General features: G+C 35.1%; 2 protein-coding genes across 2 annotated transcripts; one reads left to right on the top strand and one right to left on the bottom strand.

The window, feature by feature from the left end:
* Window positions 1–141: 141 nt before the first annotated feature.
* Window positions 142–1,209, bottom strand: LOC140862904 (uncharacterized). The gene has a single exon (XM_073265934.1). It carries the CDS (start codon window positions 1,207–1,209, stop codon window positions 142–144), a length of 1,068 nt encoding a protein of 355 aa, XP_073122035.1.
* A 2,860-nt stretch (window positions 1,210–4,069) lies between these two features.
* On the top strand, window positions 4,070–6,070 carry LOC140867101 (heat shock cognate 70 kDa protein-like). Its single transcript, XM_073272180.1, has 2 exons — window positions 4,070–4,286; window positions 4,382–6,070. Exons 1-2 carry the CDS (start codon window positions 4,070–4,072, stop codon window positions 6,052–6,054), a joined length of 1,890 nt encoding a protein of 629 aa, XP_073128281.1. The 3' UTR covers window positions 6,055–6,070.
* Window positions 6,071–20,910: the final 14,840 nt, after the last annotated feature.

Here is a 20,910-nt window from a genome sequence, read left to right as displayed (position 1 = left end):
TTTATAATATTAATATCACGCGATACAACAATCTTCATATCTGATGTTCCTGAAAAAAAAATATATGAGAATTAATTTCAAAATTCCAAAATACACATATCATAATAATGTGAGCGATAAATTAAATATAATGTTTACCAATTATTGTGCCCGTCGTTGTCTCTCCCTGACCATCGGTCTGTCCATCTCATTCCTCACTCGAGTAGTTGTATCCCTACCAGCTCTTCTTCTTTCACGTCTAACCGGGTTGTGATGCAGCTCAAAGGTAGGAGGATCCCAATAGCGTTCATCGGCAAGAGGTTCAAATCTACCTTCATACGCCGCGAGGTAGTTCGATATGTTGTACCATGACTGAACTAGGGTTGTCGGATCTAACGAATGGTATTTCGCAGTGCAAATAGCGTGAGAACATGGGATTCCAAAAATTGTCCATTTATCACATGAACAATCACTCGTTGATAACCTCACCACTAGTATATGTTGGCCGCGACTTGGTCTGCCCCCGGTCGCAACTGAAGCAGTTTGAGTCCGTACATCATATTTAACAACACGATGTTCGCTTGATTTTCTTGCCCATTCTTCATATTTGCAACATGCATAGTCCGACCACAGCTGATTTTCCTGAACCATGCGTTGACCCTTTGCCACACGTTCAATGAAGTATTGTACGCATCTTAAAAGAGTCAAGTGCACTATCGCAGATATAGGGAGTCTACGAGCTCCCTTTAACACACTGTTCAAACATTTAGACATGTTTGTCGTCATCACCCCACGACGCCAACCTCCATCATGAGCCATACTCCATTTCTCCTTTGAGATTCCAGCCAAGTACCTGTGTGCTAAAATATTTTTATTCCTGATGGCCTCCATTGTTGCGTCGAACTTACAGACTTGATGTTGTTTGCCCGCCTCCCAACATAAATCTTTCAAATGCACATCTTTGAATCTCGCATTAAAATTTGAGCACACATGTCTCAAACAAAAACGATGCACACCATGCGGAGGTTTAAAATAGTGGAGATCCTCAGCTGCTCGAACAATACCCTTATGCCTATCAGAAATTAGGCATATTCCACTTTCACCACAAACAACATACTGACCAATATTTTCCAAGAACCATTTCCAGGAATCCGACGTCTCTTCATCCACGATTGCAAATGCCAGCGGCAACACCTGATTGTTCGCATCCAGAGTGACTGCGATCAGCATTTTGTGCTTATATTTGTATACAAATGTGTGCCGTCAACGCTGATGATTTTCCGACAGTGGCGAAATCCATCTATAGAAGGCCTGAATGCCCAAAAAACATAGTTCAATGTTTTTATTGATTCGTTGTTCGATCTAAGATGCTTCCACTCAACAAATGTTCCGGGATTATATTTGCACAGAGCACGCGTATATTTCGGAAGCAGTTGCACAGAACTCTCCCAAGTCCCATAAACAATTTCCACAGCGCGTTTTAGACTTCGCCACGCCTTCGTATACGAGATTTGGTATCTGTATTTATCCTTCACGCTCTCCATGATATATTTAATCTCGTACGAAGGATCACAACGTACAATACCCAACAACGTCTGTGCGACCATATCGCTATTCAGGTTATGATGATCTATGCCCACGTTGGTAGATATACACGTGTGAGGACCGCCATATCTTGCTATTTTCCAGTAGCCGGTTTTCTCTTTGAAAGAAGCTCGAAGACATCAACGACATCGGGCGGTAGAAGAATCATTTCTACACTGTACCTTCCACAGAATGCATGTGCTATCGACTACACGATACTCACGCCTGGAAATTCTGACTGAATAATCTTTCACAGAAGCAATGAGATCATTCTTATCTTTAAATAACATGTGTACACCAAGTTCTCCTCTTTCCGGATTGTAATAACTTGCTCGTGCCCCGACAGGTACACCGATGGAATCCGGAGTCTCTTCTCCAAAGTATTTATTGAAAAATGAGGGCATCTTAGAATCAGTGGAGATAAATGGTACGACTTGCCTCTGTAATGTTTGGCGAGGTGGTGGACGAGATGGCGTCCCTTCATTGATATTTTCATGTGGGTTCACACGTTCATCATCATTCAAATGATCAGCGTCGTTGTCATCTTCTCCAGACTCCCCATATGACATCTCTGGTTAAGTATCACTAGCACTTCTAGGAACATCTCTATCATCAATTCTAGGAACATCATCGTGTTGAGCAAAATTCTGGTTGTTTGAATACAAATTTGTTGCACCGACGTTTTGATCCCAACTCAGACCCGTATTTGTCCAGCATGGAGGAACATGTTCAAAAGGACCAGTGATATGTTGATCCCACGGACCGCCTTCACGGTCAAACTGCATATTGCTCAAGCCTTCTGTAACATGTGGAATATATGATTCTTCATCCTGATCAATTTGATTTGCTTCAACGTACAAATGCAATACATTTATATTTGGGCATTGCATTACAAACTCCAGAGCGTCAGCATCAACAAGGTCGACTGGAATTTCATGCCATATTGATTTCTCCATAAATGAGTATTTCGTCGACAGCTTCAGATTAAAATACGTCGGATCAATGACCAATATTCTATGCACATATTCAACCAACTCGAACAAAGAAATTGATCTCAATACTCGAATCGGTCTAATATATGGGATACTATATTCAACCGATCCATTCTCAACACTAACATGCCCACCAAAATATAGAAGCACATCAATGTTATCCATTCCGAAGATGAAATTTCAGGAAAAAATATTACAAAGACAGAAGGAGGAAGAGGGGAAAGAAGATCGAAAACAATATTTTTCAGAAATTGTGAAGAACTTCTTCAAGTAAAAGAGAGTGAGAGACACTGAGATTCAACAAATTGTTTCTAGTTATATAGAATAATTGAAGGATTGAATTTCAAATTTTGTAAGGCTTAAACACGCTATTTAATATGGTCAAAAGTTGTGTGGGAATCTTGTCAGAAGCATGATGTTCAATAGTAAAAAAAAAAAGTGAGTTCAGTGTTTGTCGGAAGGTTGTATATTATTGTGGGAGGTTGTATATTATTGTGGGGATTTTATGCGTTCTCGATAATTTAATTATTTGTGTGTGTCTTTAAAAATCACGTCCGCAGGAGAGGAAGGCGGATGGTGAATAATCAACATCTGTAATTGGCTTTAGCGGACGCTGATATTATAATAATAAAATATACTAGGGCATGCATTGCATGCATATGGGACGCTGCCACATAGGCAGGCAGCGTCCGCTACTGTCAGCAGCGGACGCTGCCTTTGTGGCAGCGTCCGCTTCTTTGAAGAACGGACGCTGCATTAAAATAATGCAGCGTCCGCTCTTCAAGTTAGCGTTTTAAAGTATTTTTGATTGGTGCCCCACCATGCATTATTTGTGCAATTAAAATGTTTTTTTAAATTATATTTAATAAAAACCCTATCGTTCGTTGGGAATGTGAAAGCGATCACACTAGAAAAGTGAGATGAGTTCCCTGTACCAAAGAAGTGATATTTGTTGATTATCAATTATCAATTAACGATGCATATAAAACATTTTTAGCGATAAATAATTTTGTAATAATTAGTTTTTTTTAGAGTTTTGGATACAATCTAACTAATCTATATTTGTGATATGAATTGATCAAATCTATATTTAAAGTAAAAAATTATACTTTGATAGAAAAGTAATATTTTTTTATGTATAAACGTGATAAGAGATACATCCCACAAAATTGATTAAAAATATGACGATATTATAGTGATTTTTGTGAATTTTTATTTATTTATTAATTTTTTTGGTAAGATCAATAAGATCATGTTAGAATTCAAATATATTGATAAACACGGAAGGAAATATTTTAATAGTTTTAATTATTTTTTTTTGTAGCAATAATATCGCTGCGAAATCTCGAGTTCGATATCAATCGTAACAACCCTTCCCCCGACTCAAATATTATATACGTAAAACTCGTTTCTTATTTCCCTAAAACTCTAGAAATTAATCTTTAACTATTGATTGATCTTAATTCTCAGTTTCCTAAAACTTTAGTGATCCTCACGCATTGCAGCGGATAACTATGTCCGGGAAAAGTCAAGCTCCGGCAGCGGTGGGAATCGATTTGGGCACCACTTATTCATGCGTAGCCGTATGGCAACAGAATCGTGTTGAGATCATACCAAACGATCAGGGCAACCGCATCACGCCTTCTTGCGTAGCTTTAAACGAAACCGAACGTCTCATCGGCGATGCCGCCAAAAATCTTGCGGCCGTCAACCCCACCAACACTGTTTTTGGTGAGATATTAATTAACATTCCCACTTCTTCAACAATTTAAGTGTTAGTCTTACAATCTCAAAGTATATATATATAATAAATTATATTTTTGTAGATGCAAAGAGATTAATCGGAAGGACATTCAGCGATCCTTTGGTACAGAAAGATTTGAGGCTTTGGCCCTTCAAGGTTGTTTCTCATGACAAGAAGCCAATGATTGTGGTCACCTACAAAGGTCAAGAGAGACAATTCGCTGCGGAACAGATTTCTTCAATGGTCCTCTTCAAGATGAAGGAGATTGCCGAAGCTTTTCTGGGATCTACCGTAAAGAAAGCTGTTATCACCGTACCTGCCTACTTCAATGATTCCCAGAGGCGGGCGACCAGGGATGCCGGAATCATTGCTGGGCTCGATGTCTTGCGTATCATTGTTGAACCAACTGCAGCGGCCATTGCCTATGGTCTTGACAAAATGTCACGTAGCTCTTCTAAAAAGAATGTACTTGTTTTCGACCTTGGCGGTGGCACTTTCGATGTCTCACTTCTCACTATGGTGAAGCGTGTCTTTGAGGTTAAGTCGACCGCGGGCAACACACACCTTGGAGGAGAGGATTTTGACAACAGATTGGTGGACCATTTCGTCGAAGAACTCAAGAGGAAGCACAAAAGGGACATAAGCGACAACCCGCGATCATTGAGAAGGTTGAGGACAGCTTGTGAGAGGGCAAAGAGGAATTTGTCTTTTACGGCACACACAACTATTGGAATTGATTGTTTGTGTGATGGGTTTGATTTTCACTCTACAATAACACGTGCCAAATTTGACGAGCTCAACTTAGACTTGTTCGAGGAATGCATTGTCCATGTGGACAAGTGTTTGAAGGATGCCGGGATGGACAAGAAAAGCATACACGAAGTGGTTCTTGTTGGTGGATCTACTAGAATTCCAAAGGTGCAGCAATTGCTTGAGGATTTCTTCGATGGTAAGGAGCTCTGCAAAAGCATTCACCCTGATGAGGCTATAGCCTATGGTGCAGCAGTTCAAGCCGCGATTTTGACTGGACAAGGCAATCATGTAATCCGAGACCTAATATTATCGGATGTCACACCTCTATCTCTTGGTGTGAATGTGAATGATGATATAATGTCTGTGATAGTCCCGAGGAATACCACTATTCCTACTAAGAAAGAAAAGGGGTATACCACTATCAAGGACGGCCAAACTAGTGTACATTTCAGTGTGTACGAGGGTGAAAGGCCTAGAGCTAGCGACAACATTCTGTTGGGTAAATTTCATTTGAGTGGCATTACTCCTGCTCCGAGAGGTGTTGCTAAAATTACAGACTGCTTTGAGATTGATGCTGATGGTATTTTGAAAGTGACTTCTAAAGACAGAGCAAGTGGCAACAAGAATGGTATTACAATCAGCCATGTCAAGAGCTTGTTGTCCAAGAAGGAGATTGAAAGAATGTTGAAGGAATCAGAAAGATTTAGGATAGAAGATGAAGAGCTTAGAAACAAGTTCGCGGCGAAAAATTCTCTGGAGCAATATGTGTATCGCACCAGGGCTGCTTTTATGACCACGAAACTCGGTCTCAAACTACCAGCTGCGGATGCCGAAAAAATCCAAGATGGGATAAAATCTGCAATGGAGTGGTTGGATGAACACCAAGCTGCAGAAGCACATGTGTTTGAGAAGAAAACAAAGGAATTGAAGAGTGTTTGGGATCCTATTATAGGGAAGAGTAGTCGGGTAATTAGGAGGAAGAAGTGGTGGTCAATCTTCTAGCTTAATACTTCATTAAATAATCAAGTTCCTTAATTTTTACATTAATTATTTCTTTTTATTTTTATTTTTAAGCAGAGACATCTTTTGGTGTGGATGTGCTTATAAGAATTTGATTGATCGATCTTTGTCCAAATAATTGATTCAAGTTCTATATATAAAGGACTCGTAGGTTATATTATATCCAATCCAATCAATGAAAATTTTACCTAAAAAAAAACCATGAAAATTTTACCAATTACAGTGATTTTCTTAGTTTTAGTTTTACTTTATAATATTATAAAGGTCTAATAAAATAACTATAAATTTGTCATAGCACTCCATTGTATATTTTTGTTCCATCTCTTGACAAAAATATCCGAATATGACTTTCTTTATATATTAATTTTTTTATTAATCCTCTAAACTTATAGCTTTCCATATTAATAACGACTCACATTATTATATTAATAAGGTTTTAATTTTTAATTATATTAATTATACATGTAATCAAATATTAAAATATTCAGTTTTAGGTTTAAAATTTTATTATATTCTTATTTATATCTTGAGCTTTATATGAAGTGTAAAGAAATTAATTAAATCAAATTAATAACCAAATGTTAATTGTTAAGTAAAACTGCGTCCATTGTCCGTGATACGTGCATATACGTAATTTGTTTACGTCTATTTTTCATGTTATTTTAGAACTCACATGATGAATTAGATATTCAAAATTTAAAAGAATGATAACTATCTAATCTAAATTTTACAAAAAAAATTACAAAAATTAAAAAAATAAAAACAAAGATAGCTATTAACATTTTGGTAAATAAAACTGTTTCTAATGGTTAAAAAAAGAGGAGACCATACAAAATGACTAATTTTTCTAATAATTTTTGTTTTGTTAGGAATTAAGTTAGGATATAATCATAATTTTATCACAATATTCATCAATTAATTGAAATTTAGTTAATTAGATTATCTCTGCTATACTAATATGTTGAAAATTTTAGTTTTGATGTTTACAATATTACAAAGTCTAAAAGAAGGCTAAACTAATCAAGCAACTAAGAAGCGCTAAACTGATATTTGGAACTAAACTATGTCATAATCAACGACCGCGTTCAATTGGCCAAAAGATTAGTTTACACTCGCTAAACTGTCTACATCAGTTTACCAGCATCAGTCTTCTACCTTGCAATTTTTTGATAAGTTTATCCGTACTCTAACAACTCTGCAGAAGAGAGTGCCGCGATACCAAGGGCAATGTCGGCTCCAGAATTCGTTGATGATAGTGACAAATCCAACGGGAATATTTCAAACCCTATCTGAAGATTCAATTTGAATTTATGACCGTTATCAATCCAAAGGGAATAAATAGAGATCTTGATCGATCAAAAAAAATAACTCTTACGCTCTGCAAATTCTGTTATTTACGAGAAAACTCAAAGCTTTACACGCTCAAGATTTGATCAAGGAACTCGAAGCACAAAACGCCGAAGTGTTATTCGGATCATTGAAGGATCAATCTTTTGTGCTAAGGATTTTGAGTTGTATTCATTTTGTTCTATCATCAGTCTAGAACTGAAAGTGAAGTGTTGTACTAGGAGTTCTTGTTTAGGCAGTGTCTAAGTCCTAAACTGGATCGGGGTTTTGCAAATTATTTGTAAAATTCAAAGTCTTCTAGTGATATCCTTCCAAGGTGGAAGAAGGGGTGACGTAGGAGTATTTGAAATCTTCGAACATCCATAAACAATTGCTTGTGTTATTTCAGTTTACTCATCATCACCACCTAACCTAAACTGATACTTACTCAGTGTTTCAAATCTGTAAATTGACATATTTTCGCATATATTTTGTTTGTCAAATTACATCTGACATTAAGATAAGCCTAGAACTCAGTCCCTAAACCGATCAAGTTCAATTATTTTATACTAAACTTCTTGAAAGTCTATTCACTCCCTTTATACTTTCAACCGATCCTATCATAATATAATAACTAGTTACGTTGCGTGTTTGATTAAAATATGAATATTATTTATTGTATACATGTATTATATTTTTGTTTCAAATAAATTTGACTCTCAAAAAACAAATTTGAAAAATAAAATGATAGCACAAAAATGATAAAATAATGTAAAAATGAAGTTTAAAATAGGATAATTTTTTTTTTTAAAGGATATTTTAGATATTTCGTCTTTAATTTCATCGAATTAATTTAATTCGATTACTAAGTGGTGCTCTTCTTTAATAATACATTAAGATAATAAGATAAGATATATGTATTACTAGATTTTGTTATCCGGTTATCTTGATTTTAATAATAATATAATAAGATAAGGTATATGTATTACTAGATTTTGTGATCCGGTTAATTGTTATCTTGATTTTTAATTTGAAAAAAATGTACGTTATTTTATTCATTCATTAATCTTTTGTAAAATTGAACAAGGTATCAAATAAATCTGTAGAAAAAATAAATTTAATTTACATCTGGATTATATTTATTTTTTTGAAAAGAAAAACTATCTTGATTTCCTAATATATATATATAACATTAAAAATGATCGAGTTAGTTCTTTATGGGGTTGTTGTATATTATATACTAGTCGCATCCACACACAATGTGTGTGCTGTTAAAACATGAATATTTATTATTATTATTTTTTATTGTTATATTTTATTTTATATTTTTATTTCTAATAGATTTAAATTTAAAATTAAAATAGAGGTACGAAAAATGAGAAAATCATGGGCGAGTGCGTAAAGTTTAAAATAGATATAAAATTTTTTTTTCTTTCTTTTTCTTTTTTGTTTGGTTTTTTGAAGTGTATTTTATATATTTCATCTCTGACTTCACCAAATCAATTTTAAATATGTTATTAAGTGATGTTATTCTTTAATAATATAGTATGATATTGTAAGATAGTATTACTATATTCAATTAATATAATTTAAAAATAATAGTATTATTTCCGTTGTTAAAAGATAATTAGGTTTGTTCTGAGACGAATTGATTTCATTCATATATGTAATTAAAAGTAATATTCTTGACAAAAAAATAATATTTCTCATAAATTGGATAATTTCGAAGACCGATTTCATAAAATGAACCCATATATAAGACGGTTTCGTCAGAGTTTTTGTTTTAAAATAAATAGTAATCACGGTTTTTGACGGGCTACATAATAAGAGTATTGTTCCCCAAACCAAAATGTTGAAATGGAGATAAATGTTTTCGAGAAAATTAAAATTTTAATTGTGTAATTTTGTCACTTTGTGATTTTAGTTTTCTATGTAATTATTAAATTTCAATTTTAATTCTGTAATTTTTTTTTTGTTTTTGAAAATTTTAGTTCTTTTTCATTGGGAACGCTGATGTGAAACTATGTATATATGTCAACGCTACATCAGCATTGTGTAGGTTTCATGTCAGCTGGAAATTAAAAAAAAGACTAAAATTGTCCCAAAAAAACAAAAATAGGGTACTGAAACCGAAACAACATAGATAACAAAAATCAGAATAAGACAGACAGACATACAGAAAAAAAAAAACAATTTTATCAATTTTTACAAGTAAAAATTATAGGAAAAAAATGTCTAAAGTAAAGAAAGGAATATGATCACTTTTATTGCAATAAAAAAATAACTAGTAGGTTTCTTGTGAGACAGCTAAGAAATCTATGTTCATGAAAAGAGTCGACACGATCTATATATTGAGTGAAAATAATATTTTTGACATAAAATTAATAATTTTTCATGAGTCGGGTCGAAAATGTTTAAAAAAAAATTAACTGTGAGACGATCTCATAGAAAGTTTTTGTGAAGATAATGTCACCGTTTTGTTTCACTTTATAGAACAACTCAAAAATTTTAAACCACATCACAATTAATCAAATGTCACACTTTTATTGCTTTATAGCGAAGCAACTAATCAAATGTCACACCTCGATTGTTTTACAGCAAAGAAATTATTGGACCTAACAAATTAAAATTCTAAACTCAATTTTACATGTTATTATAGAATCATAAAATGTTGTCAAATAATTAAAAATGTGAAATCATATCTATTTCTATTTATATATTCAAGTTGAACAATCTATCGGTATGTGGTTTGACCATTACCAAATCAGCAGCGGAAGCCACTTCGGCGGCGATAGATTCGTTTACGTTGATTTCTACGATGATAAGGTAACAATAGCCAAATTAATTAACGAGTTACTTATATATATACATTGTCCTTTGAATCAAGATATTATTGATCGAATATCCCTCGTGACTATTTATTCTCATTATTTTCAAATCTTGAGCGTGCATATCCCTGAAAACATACATGAATAAAGGTTTTATATGTTCAAGAATTGAAAACATGAGAATATATGTACGTGCTATTTAAGATTTGAGAACGCCGAATATTAATAAATCATTATTTTCATAAAATATATGGTTGCCCTGGTTTGATCAAAACCTGGCTTGAGCTTAAGTTGATCTCGAGATTTTTTTTAAAAAAATAAAATAAAAAGTAAGTGGAATCTAACTAGAGTCTGAAATCTGTTAGATATTCTTTCAACCTCTAGCTAGAGAAGTGAATATTGTTAGAGTCTAGTTCGATCAATAGCCAGGATACTAACGGTCAACGGCATAATTTAATATATTTTTTTAAAAAAAGTGTTTTCTGCCAAAAATTATCAATAAAATATTGAAAATACCCTCTTCATCCTTGTGAAAACTAAATAGGCTTCTAACTCTTGTGTTTTTATATAAGTTACGTTTCACGTGTGCCCCAAAACCAAACACACGGTCAAAGTCAATGTGATTTTACTAAATTGTCTTCTGTTTAATTTATGTATGATATTAAAGAAAGAATTTAGAAGAAATTGCAAACATTACCCTTGTAATATCTTAGTTTTTTCTAAAATCCTTCTCATGAAAAAAATATTAGATAGAAACTCTCTGTATTTTAAAATTTGAGCTTACTATGCACCTAATATAGCGAATTTGCATGCATGGGTTTTCATTAGTGTGTGATTAACCACCAGACCATATGAATTAATTTGTAGAATATTTAATTTACGATAAAACATAGAAATTAGAATGTCCAATTTGTCATTGGAAAGATCAAGTTATCAAATTAAATGACATTAATTAATTATATAACAAATCAATTACATAAAGACTACGGAATTAAGATGATCCAATTGCTACACGACTTTTGCTTCCAACACAAAAACAAAAACGACAAAAATTAATTTTCATTGTGTGAAGTACGCATTTTCGAAATTGCAAAATAACTATATTTTCCTTATGAATTAATAAAATGAAATTTTTGTATATTTCATGTATTATTTTTCAAAATTTGGTCTAAAAATCTTAGCACGGACATGTTCCAGCTATCGAATGGGAAAAATTTACCTATGAGAATTGATATAACGCTCTCTATTATATTGACAGTTAATTCTACTTGTTAAGTTTCTATTGATGTGGTAGTTTATTAAATTACATGTAAATTATGTCAATCAGTCATGATTAGTGTAATATAGAATGTTACATTAGTTTGTCACAGAAGAATTTTTTTCCTATCGAATTAGCAAGGGTAAATCATGCAACTTCTATAAAAACACAAGAGTTGAGACGCCTATTTAATTTTCACAAGGGTAAAATTTGTATTTTTGATATTTCACAATGATTTTTCGTTGCAAAAAAAAAAAAAAAAAAAAAAAAAAAAACTCTTTCAAAAAATGTCAACTTGTAGTTTGAAAAAAAATTAAACTTCACAATCGTTCATATTCGACTTGTTAGGAATCAATCCATAAGAATTCGATATTCCGATAATTACCAGACAAACGAACACACAACAAAACAAGAACACAATCCCAACGAGCAAATAAAACCCAATGTACACAGATCAAACACAAACTCACGCAAAAACAAATAAACGACGCAAGTATTTACATGGTTTGACAAGAAATTTGCCTACGTACTCGGGAGAGCAACTCAACCACTTTATTAATCACCAACAGAAGAAATCCAAGCTCAATAACCAGAGCTTATTACAGAGACAACCAAGATAAACTCTAACTCTAGATACAGACTCAATTCAAGCTTTAAAGCCTTGAATTCTTCTCGTCACAATCTGCGCCCCAGTTTTCTTCTCTGAAATCTCTCTTTTCTTCTCTATCAAATATTCTGGAGTTTGAAGAATTTGATTTTCTGTTATGGGTGTAGCTTCCATCTGATTATACATAGAGAATCACTGACTTTTATTTTGGGCTTTAGGTCAAACAACTTGCGGCCCAATTATAAAGTTAACATGGTCCAACCCAATAAGTCATCTTACATCAGTCTGATCTGCTCTCATACTTCGATCTGCATTGATTTGCCTTCAATATTAGAGCTTTACGGACAATTCATCTGAATTCTAACAAAGGCCCAGTACTCAAGCAATCGATCTGCATGAACTCATCCGAAGACTCATCTGATCATCAACTTCGATCTGATCCCAGTATTCGATCTGAACATGATCTCATCTGATCACTGAATTCATCTGATCTCTACTATTTGATTTGATCTCTTTTCTATTCTTATTCAATCTGATAGAATCATACTTCAACAATCTCCAGCTTAATTCTTTCAGGTTGAATGCTGCTCTCCATTCTAGCCTCGTTGGCTAATTTCCAACTACCGCATTAACTAAGTCCAAACATTTCTTGAACTTAGCATACGGCAGTGACTTCGTCATAACATCTGCAGGGTTTTATTCTGATGATATCTTCACAAGGATCACATCTCCTTTTTCAATCACATCTTTGATTAAATGCATCTTCACATCTATGTGTTTCGATCATTCATGATAGACTTGGTGTTTCGTCAAGTGTATTGCACTTTGATTGTCACAGTGTACTACAACTTGATCTTGTTTTACACCAAGCTCCGCTATCATCCCTTTTAACCACAATCCTTCCTTTATGGCCTCAGTAACAACTATGAATTCTGCCTCAGTGATAGAAAGGACAACCACTGACTGTAGATTAGACTTTCAGGTGATCGCTGTGCCATAAAAGGTGAACACATATCCAGTCAATGAATTTCTTGTGTATAAGTTTTCAGCAAAATCTGAATCCACATATCCAACCACCAGATCAATTCCATATTGTTGTTTCTCAAACTTCAACCCTAGCCCAGTTGTGTTTATGAGATATCAGAGAATCCATTACAGAGCTTCCCAATTATATGTACCTAGATTAGCCATAAATCTTGATGCAACACTGATTGCGTATGACAGATCAGGCCTACTATACACCATTCAATATATGAGACTTCCCACTCCACTAGCATATGAAATACCAGCCATCTTCATCTTGTCTTCCTCACTTTCAGGTGTCTGATTCGTAGATAGCTTAAAATGTTGTCCCAGAGGGGTCAAGACAGATTTTTCTTGATTCATGTTATACCTCATAACAAACTTCTTCAAGTAGTTCTTCTAATTCAAATAAATCTCCTGCCTTTTCATGTTTCTCACTATGTCCATGCCCAATATTCTCTTCGCTTCTCCCAGATCTTTCATCTCAAACTCTGAGTTGAGCTGTTGTTTCAAGGATGATATCTCTGTCCTACTTGTACTTGCAATCAAAATATCATCAACGTAAGTTAGTAGATACAAGATAACCTGCCCTTCATCCTTCTTCAGATAGACACATCTGTCATATTGATTTCTCACAAAACCAATATCAATCATGAACTTATCAAACCTCATGTTCCACTGCCTCGGACTATCTCATACAATGATTTTCTAAGTAAGCAGACCTTGTTATGTGTTTTCTGATGTATGAAGCCCTTAGGTTGTTCCATATATATATTTTGTTCCAGGTCACCGTGTAGAAATGCAGTTTTCACATCCATCTGCTCAAGATCCAAATCGAGCTGGTTCACCAATGCTAACATAATCCGGATGGAACAATGTTTGAACACTGGATAATAGACTTTGTTAAAATCTATTCCTTCTACTTGACCAAAACCTTTTGCAACCAATCTGGCTTTATACTTGATCTAATCCATACCAGGAGTTCCTTCCTTCTATTTATAGATCCACTTGCATCTCAATGTCTTCTGATGCTTCGGTCTATCTACTAGTGTCCAGGTTTGATTCTTCTCAAGATATTTCATCTCTTCATTCATAGCTTCAATCCATTTGTTTTTATGTTTACTTTTCATAGCTTCATCATAATTATTCGGCTCTGAATACTCCATCTCCTCAGCTACTGGAAGCCCATACCAAGACAAATCAGCTTCACCAAACCTCTTAGGAGTTCTGATCTCCCTTCTGGTTCTGTCCCTTGCAAAATTATAAGTACTCAAATACTCTTTTGGATCACTCGCTATCACATTCTCATCTTGCATCTCTTCTAACTCTTTATCTGGCACAGAAGACTCCACCTCAAACGGTAGTTTATCATTCACACTGATCTTACTATCCTTTCCATCTGTATTCATTTTATATCCCAGTTTGAATTCATCAAACTTCACATCCCTGGTGTTGAAGCACTTTGGACCTCTTAACTCCAGGTTCCTAACCTTATAACCCTTCACACCATCCGGATACCCAATGAATATACATTTGACTGCCCTTACTTCCAACTTGTCCTGTTTCAGATAATCATATGCAAGACATCCAAATACCCTCAAGTTTGAATAGTCTGTAGGTATTCCACTCCACTTTTTCATTGGTGTCTTGAAACCAATTGCACTGGATGGGCACCTATTGACCAAATAGCACGCAGTAGATAATGCTTCTCCCCAGAAGGACTTAGGAAGAGAAGCATTGATCAACATACATCTGACCCTTTCCAGAAGAGTTATGTTCATTCTCTCTGCTAGGCCATTCTGCTGTGGTTTACCTGCCACTGCTCTGTGTCTGGTAATGTCTTTCTCCTTACATAGCTTCACAAACTTATCTGATAAGTATTCCAGCCCATTATCTGTTCTCAGGTGTTTAACTCTTCGATCATTCTTGTTCTCAATTGCTAGCAGTCATCTCTGAACATGTCATAAGCTTCATCCTTGGTATTTAAGAAGAATATTCATACTCTCCTTGAGTAATCATCTATCAAAGACATGAAGTATCTGCCTCCACCATGAGTTTCTGTCCGAGAAGGACCCCATAGATCTGAATGAATGTAGGCCAATGGTTGCTCAGTTGTGTGACTTCCTTGACCAAACGATACTCTTTTTGATTTCCAAAGAGAACAACTATCACACAACTCCAGTGATTCGATCTTATCTCCACCTAACAGACCCTGTTTAGAAAGCTCATGTAATCCCTTTTCACTTACATGTCCAAGCCTCAGATGTCATAGCTTAGTTCTGTTTGTTGTTCCTGAATACTTGATGTACTTCCAATAATCGTTTCACCTTTTAGTACATATAGGAGGTTCCTTTTGACAGCTTTCATAACAACTAGAGATCCTTTTGACACTGAGAGACTTCCTGCTCCTGATTTGAATGAATATCCCTGAGCATCAAATGTTCCCAATGATATCAAGTTTCTCTTCAACTCGGGCACATACCTCACCTTAGTGAGTACTCGGTCAATCCCATCATGAATCCTTATTCTGATGTTTCCAGATCCCTTTATCCTGCATGACTGATTATTCCCCAACAATACCATGCCCTGTTCTGATTCCTCCAAATTTTCAAACCAAGATCTTATAGGACACATGTGAAAGGAGCATCCTGAATCCAGTATTCATTCGTGGTTTTGATCACCTTTACAAACCACCAATACTTCTGCTGAGTCATATCCATCTGAAGAAATGACCAGAGTACCATCATATTTGGGTTTTTCCTATTGCTTCCCTTTCCTTTCTGGACAATCTCTTCTTAGATGCCCAACCTTCTGACATGCATAGCACTTCATATTTCCCAAATTTTTGTTCTGGTATCTTCCTTGACTCTTCGATCTGAACTTTGGCCTGTATTTCCCACTAGATGTCCTTTTATCACTTCTGCCCCTTGCCATAAAACCTTCTCCATGTGATTCAGTGTTTGTGTTTGACTTTCTTTGAAGTTACTTGGATTGAATAGCCAACATAACTTCTTTCAAAGTTATCGTATGTTCTCTTCCATAGAGCAAAGCATCCCTAAAATTTTCATATGCTTTAGGAAGTGCATTCAGAAGTATCAAAGCCCGATCTTCATCTTCAAGATTTACTTCAATATTCTCCAAGTCATCCAATATCTTGGTGAATTCTTCGATCTGGTCTTCAAGGTTCTTTTCATCCTTGATCACGAAGGAATACAACCTCTGTTTCATGTACAGACGGTTAGCCAGGGATTTTGTCATGTATAAATTCTCAAGTTTAAGCCACACAGCCGCTGCAGAATCTTCTCTCGCCACCTCTCAAAGAGGTCTATCACCCAGACAGAGAATAATTGCACTGTGTATTTTCTCGAGCAATTCATCCTTGTTCTTGATATCATCAGACATATCCTCTTTCTTCTTAAGAACTTCCACCAATCCTTGTTGTATCAGGATTTCCCGCATCTTAAATCTCCAGAGTGAGAAATCGTTCTTGCCCGTAAACTTCTCAATATCAAACTTCATTGATCCCACCATCTTTGCTTATTTCCCACAGACGACGCCACTTTCTAGGAATCAATCTAGAAGAATTCGATATTCCAAGAATTACCAGACAAGAGAACACATAACAAAACAAGAACACAATCCCAACGAGCAGATAAAACCCAACGTACACAGATCAAACTCCAACTCACGCGAAAGTAAATAAACGACGCAAGTATTTACGTGGTTTGGCAAGAAATTTGCTTACGTCCACGGGAGAGCAACATAACCACTTTATTAATCACCAACAAGAAATCCAAGCTCAATAACCAGATTTTATTATAGAGACAGCCAAGATAAACTCTAACGCTAGACAAAGACTCAATTCAAGCTTTAAAGCCTTGAATTCTTCCCGTCACAATCCGCGCCCCAGTTTTCTTCTCTGAAATTTCTCTTTTCTTCTCTGTCAAATATTCTAGAGTTTGAAGAATTTGATTTTCTGTTATGTTCGTTGGCGTAGCTTCCATCTGCTTATATATAGAGAATTAAACCGACTTTCATCTTGGGCTTTAGGTCAAACAACTTACAGCCAAATTATAAATTCAACATGGTCCAACCCGATAAGTCATCTTACATCAGTCTGATCTGATCTCGTACTTTGATCTGCATTGATCTGTCTTCAAGATTCCGGCTTTACGGACAATTCATCTGACTTCTAACCAAGTCCTAGTACTCGAGCAATTGATCTGCACAAACTCATCCGAAGACTCATCTGACAATCAACTTCGATATGATCCCAGTATTCGATCTGACCATGATCTCATCTGATAACTGAATTCATCTGATCTGTACTCTTTGATCTGATCTCTTCTGTATTCTTATTTAATCTGATAGAAGCATACTTCAACACGACTATTTGAAGAAAATTAAAGTTCATAATCCTTCATATTAAACTATTGATCAAGCCACATGATAGGATCTTGATCACCGGGTAGCTGGAAAGCTAGGAATAATAAATATTTTCGAGTCGAGCTGCTCGGTTAAAAGCTATTTTTTTTTTCTTTTGGGTTTCTGGGAAGATTATATCTTACATATTAATCAGTGGAGCAGCAGCAAGTTTTGGATTAACTCAAGATATGACAGACCTGGTAGATTTATTAGGTATCACTGGATTCGCGAACAAGGTGAATGCTGAAGACGCGCTTTGTACTCCGGGGTTCTTATTTACAGCCATTTATCAGTATTGTCATCCATGGCTCTTCCCAAAAAGCATAAAATTTTATAAATATAAAACTTACACTAGTTGTAACGCCCCAAAAATTATCTACCGAATTAATTAGCAATTAAAATAATTATGGAGTTAATTAAATAATTATTAATGCTAATGAGATTATAGAGTGTATTTTCAAAATACACGTGTTAGTTAATCAATGAATTTGACTATTTCTGGATATCTGATATTTTTGGAATTTTGAAATAATTATTGAGATATTGAAATAAAAATAATTATTTATTCCAGATAATTTAATTTTGAAGAATATTTGATCGAGTGGACTAGTCAGAGTTTAAATTGGATTTAGTATTTAAATTTTGGAAAATTATGAGTTCAATTGACTGGTCAAAGTCAATAATTTCAGAAATTATATTAATTGATATTGGGTGTGTGTATCAGAAAAATATCAGATCGGGGACTAATTTTACCATTTGAGTATCAAATAAATTAGCCCGAGACCCGAAAATACTGGATTACTATAAATAGAAAAACACGCGCAGAAACATCAGTAAATAAAAAACAGAGTTATGAATTTTTGCCCCAATTTTTCCCAATTCTCGACTTTACTGTAGCAGCCCTCACGTTTAGCTTCGTCGGCCGTTTTTCAGAACTCCGATCAAAAATCCTACCAGTCACTTTGTAGCCAAGATAAAGGCAAGTCTATTGGTACCAAGAAATCAAAGATCCAATGGTTGGATCGCCGGAAAATCGACGAATAACAGACGACTTTTGCACGGGTACTGTTCACATTCTTCTTCGTTGAGATTTTCGCGATTTGAGCTCGTTTGTTTTGGTTTTTGAGTTGATATATGATAGTATGAGATGTGTAGAACATTTCCCTATCTTATTGTATCTTTTTTGGTGAATAAATCGTGTAGATCAGAGCAAAACCAAGTCGCCGGAATCGGACTGTAAATAGCCGATCTACGGCGTCAGACCTCCGTTCCGGTCGTGGCTTAGATGGTTGAAATCGTCTCTTCGAGCTCTACAACCCTGCAAAATTTCATAATTTTTGGAGCACGTTTGGATAACCGACGCCGTCGCCGCCGTCTTCTTCATTTTCCGGCGACCTCCGATACGTTACCCATTTTTTTATCGTCTCGACGTGATAGATCCAGATATCCAAGTTTCGAGTTAAGATTCGAATTTGTTCAGCGGTGAGAACGCGATAAAGTGCACAATTTATCGATCAAAGTTTGACCATGTTGACCAAAGTTGACTTTTGTATATTATAAGATTTTTCGCAAATCGGAAGACAGTTGAGGATATTAGAGGCAAAAATCAGCAGTCTAGGGATTTGAGCTTTTCCATATTTGGAAAATTGAGGTAGGAGCTGATGTTGATTTCGAAGGGAATCAAGCGAGTTTGAGATTCTCGAGTTCCCGTTAAAATCACATACTTGCATGTTTATTTGATTATTTGATATTGAATGAGAATTTCGATGATTAATTGATTTTTGATATTATTTGAAAGACTTGAGTCTGTCTATCTAAAATTGTTTGAAGTAGGTGATGCATATATTCGATTTAAAAAGCATGAGGTTGATTATTTGAATTACTTCAATGATTTTCAATATTATATTCATGAGTTTGAATATATGAATTGAATGAGATGCATTTATGATATTTTGATGTCTGAATGAAGAAATTTGTTATTTTAATTTGATTTAATTGCATTTGTGTCATATGCATTCATATTGAGTCTGATTCCTTGAATTTGAGAGGGCTGAGTTGCCCATATTTGAATTAGACGTTCTGGGGATTATAGTCGAGTGGCACTAGTAGGCGATTTACTACAGTGACCGATCAACTCTCTATTGAATGCTCCAGAGTATAGAGAATTGAAGTATACATCGTCCACCTCGAAAGGGGAAGTCGGTGTGATTGTTGTGATATTTTATCCTCGGGATCCCAACCGAAGAATTTAAGAACCGAATTACCTTTTGATTATCCGATTTGATAATCCCGAATTTAAAGACATGCATTTCATCTTGCATTATTATTGAAGAACGTATCTGTTATATCATGATTTGGATATAAGTGTTGATATTGCATGTTTACGTTGTATGTACTGGGATTTTATTCTTACCGGAGTTATCCGGCTGTTGTCTTGTTTTGTATGTGTGTATTTGACAACAGGTGAGGGAGGAGCTAGTCAGAGTCGTCATGGTTAGCTTGAGATCAAATGATAGATCTGAGACGCCGATTTAGAGTCGTTTAACTTTTAGAACTCGGTTATATTTTGTAGCATGCTTTTATTGTTGAATTTATTGTATTGCATGTATTTTATACCCCGTTTATTCTTAGCATTGATTTATGTTTAAGATCAAGTTTGTAACGCCCCGATTTTATCTTAATTGAGCTTATTTGAGATAATTAGAGTTTTAAAAAGTCGAGGGCCGTTTTGATATTTATCATAGTCTATTTTGCAAATTTTGAAAATTTCAGGGACTAAAGTGCAAAATTGGAGTTTAATATATTATCTACACTTGGATTGATTTTGACTTAGTCTCTTTATCTTCTCCTCCTTCTTCCCCATCGGTTCACTCCATTGACGCGCCTTCAAGCTTTCTCCATGCCTTTAGATTCTAGTCCGAGCTCGATCTGGCCGTTGGAATTTATTTCTGAAGGCAGATTAGCGATCACAACAACGAGAGCTTCGTTATACCGTAAGTATTTCTCCGATCAGACATGTTTTGTTTTTCGGATGTTGTTAGAATCGATTGAGTTTCAAGTATGTTGTTCTTGGCAGAGTTCTGATCATTTATTCTCAGTCGGTTTTGAATTTGAGCGTCATTCGAAATTGTTATGATTTTTGGAAGCCTTTGTTCGAAAATTGGGTTTGAGATTTGTTGGGTTTGAGCTTTTGTTGTGATCTTAGAATTGTTATGAGTTGATATCGTTGTTGTACTGCTGTTTGTATTTTCGGTTTGATCATTTATAGCCGTTATGCCGCCGGTTTGAGTTTTGAGGATTTTGAACCGTGTTTGAGTTGTAGAACTTTGGGCATTGGGTTTGTTCGTTGTTGCTGATCATCTTTTGTCTCC

Source organism: Henckelia pumila, chromosome 4, assembly GCF_033568475.1.
Source record: "Henckelia pumila isolate YLH828 chromosome 4, ASM3356847v2, whole genome shotgun sequence".
Taxonomy (NCBI): Eukaryota; Viridiplantae; Streptophyta; class Magnoliopsida; order Lamiales; family Gesneriaceae; genus Henckelia; species Henckelia pumila.
This window is presented reverse-complemented; position numbering and strand designations above follow the sequence as displayed.

What these genes read in the sequence shown, in the direction of transcription:
- LOC140867101 (XM_073272180.1), top strand. Translation starts at nt 4,070, where the DNA reads ATGTCCGGGAAAAGTCAAGCTCCGGCAGCGGTGGGAATCGATTTGGGC. An exon ending in CCCCACCAACACTGTTTTTG is followed by an intron (nt 4,287 to 4,381) that starts GTGAGATATTAA and finishes ATATTTTTGTAG; the next exon opens with ATGCAAAGAGATTAATCGGA.
- LOC140862904 (XM_073265934.1), bottom strand. Translation starts at nt 1,209, where the DNA reads ATGCTGATCGCAGTCACTCTGGATGCGAACAATCAGGTGTTGCCGCTG.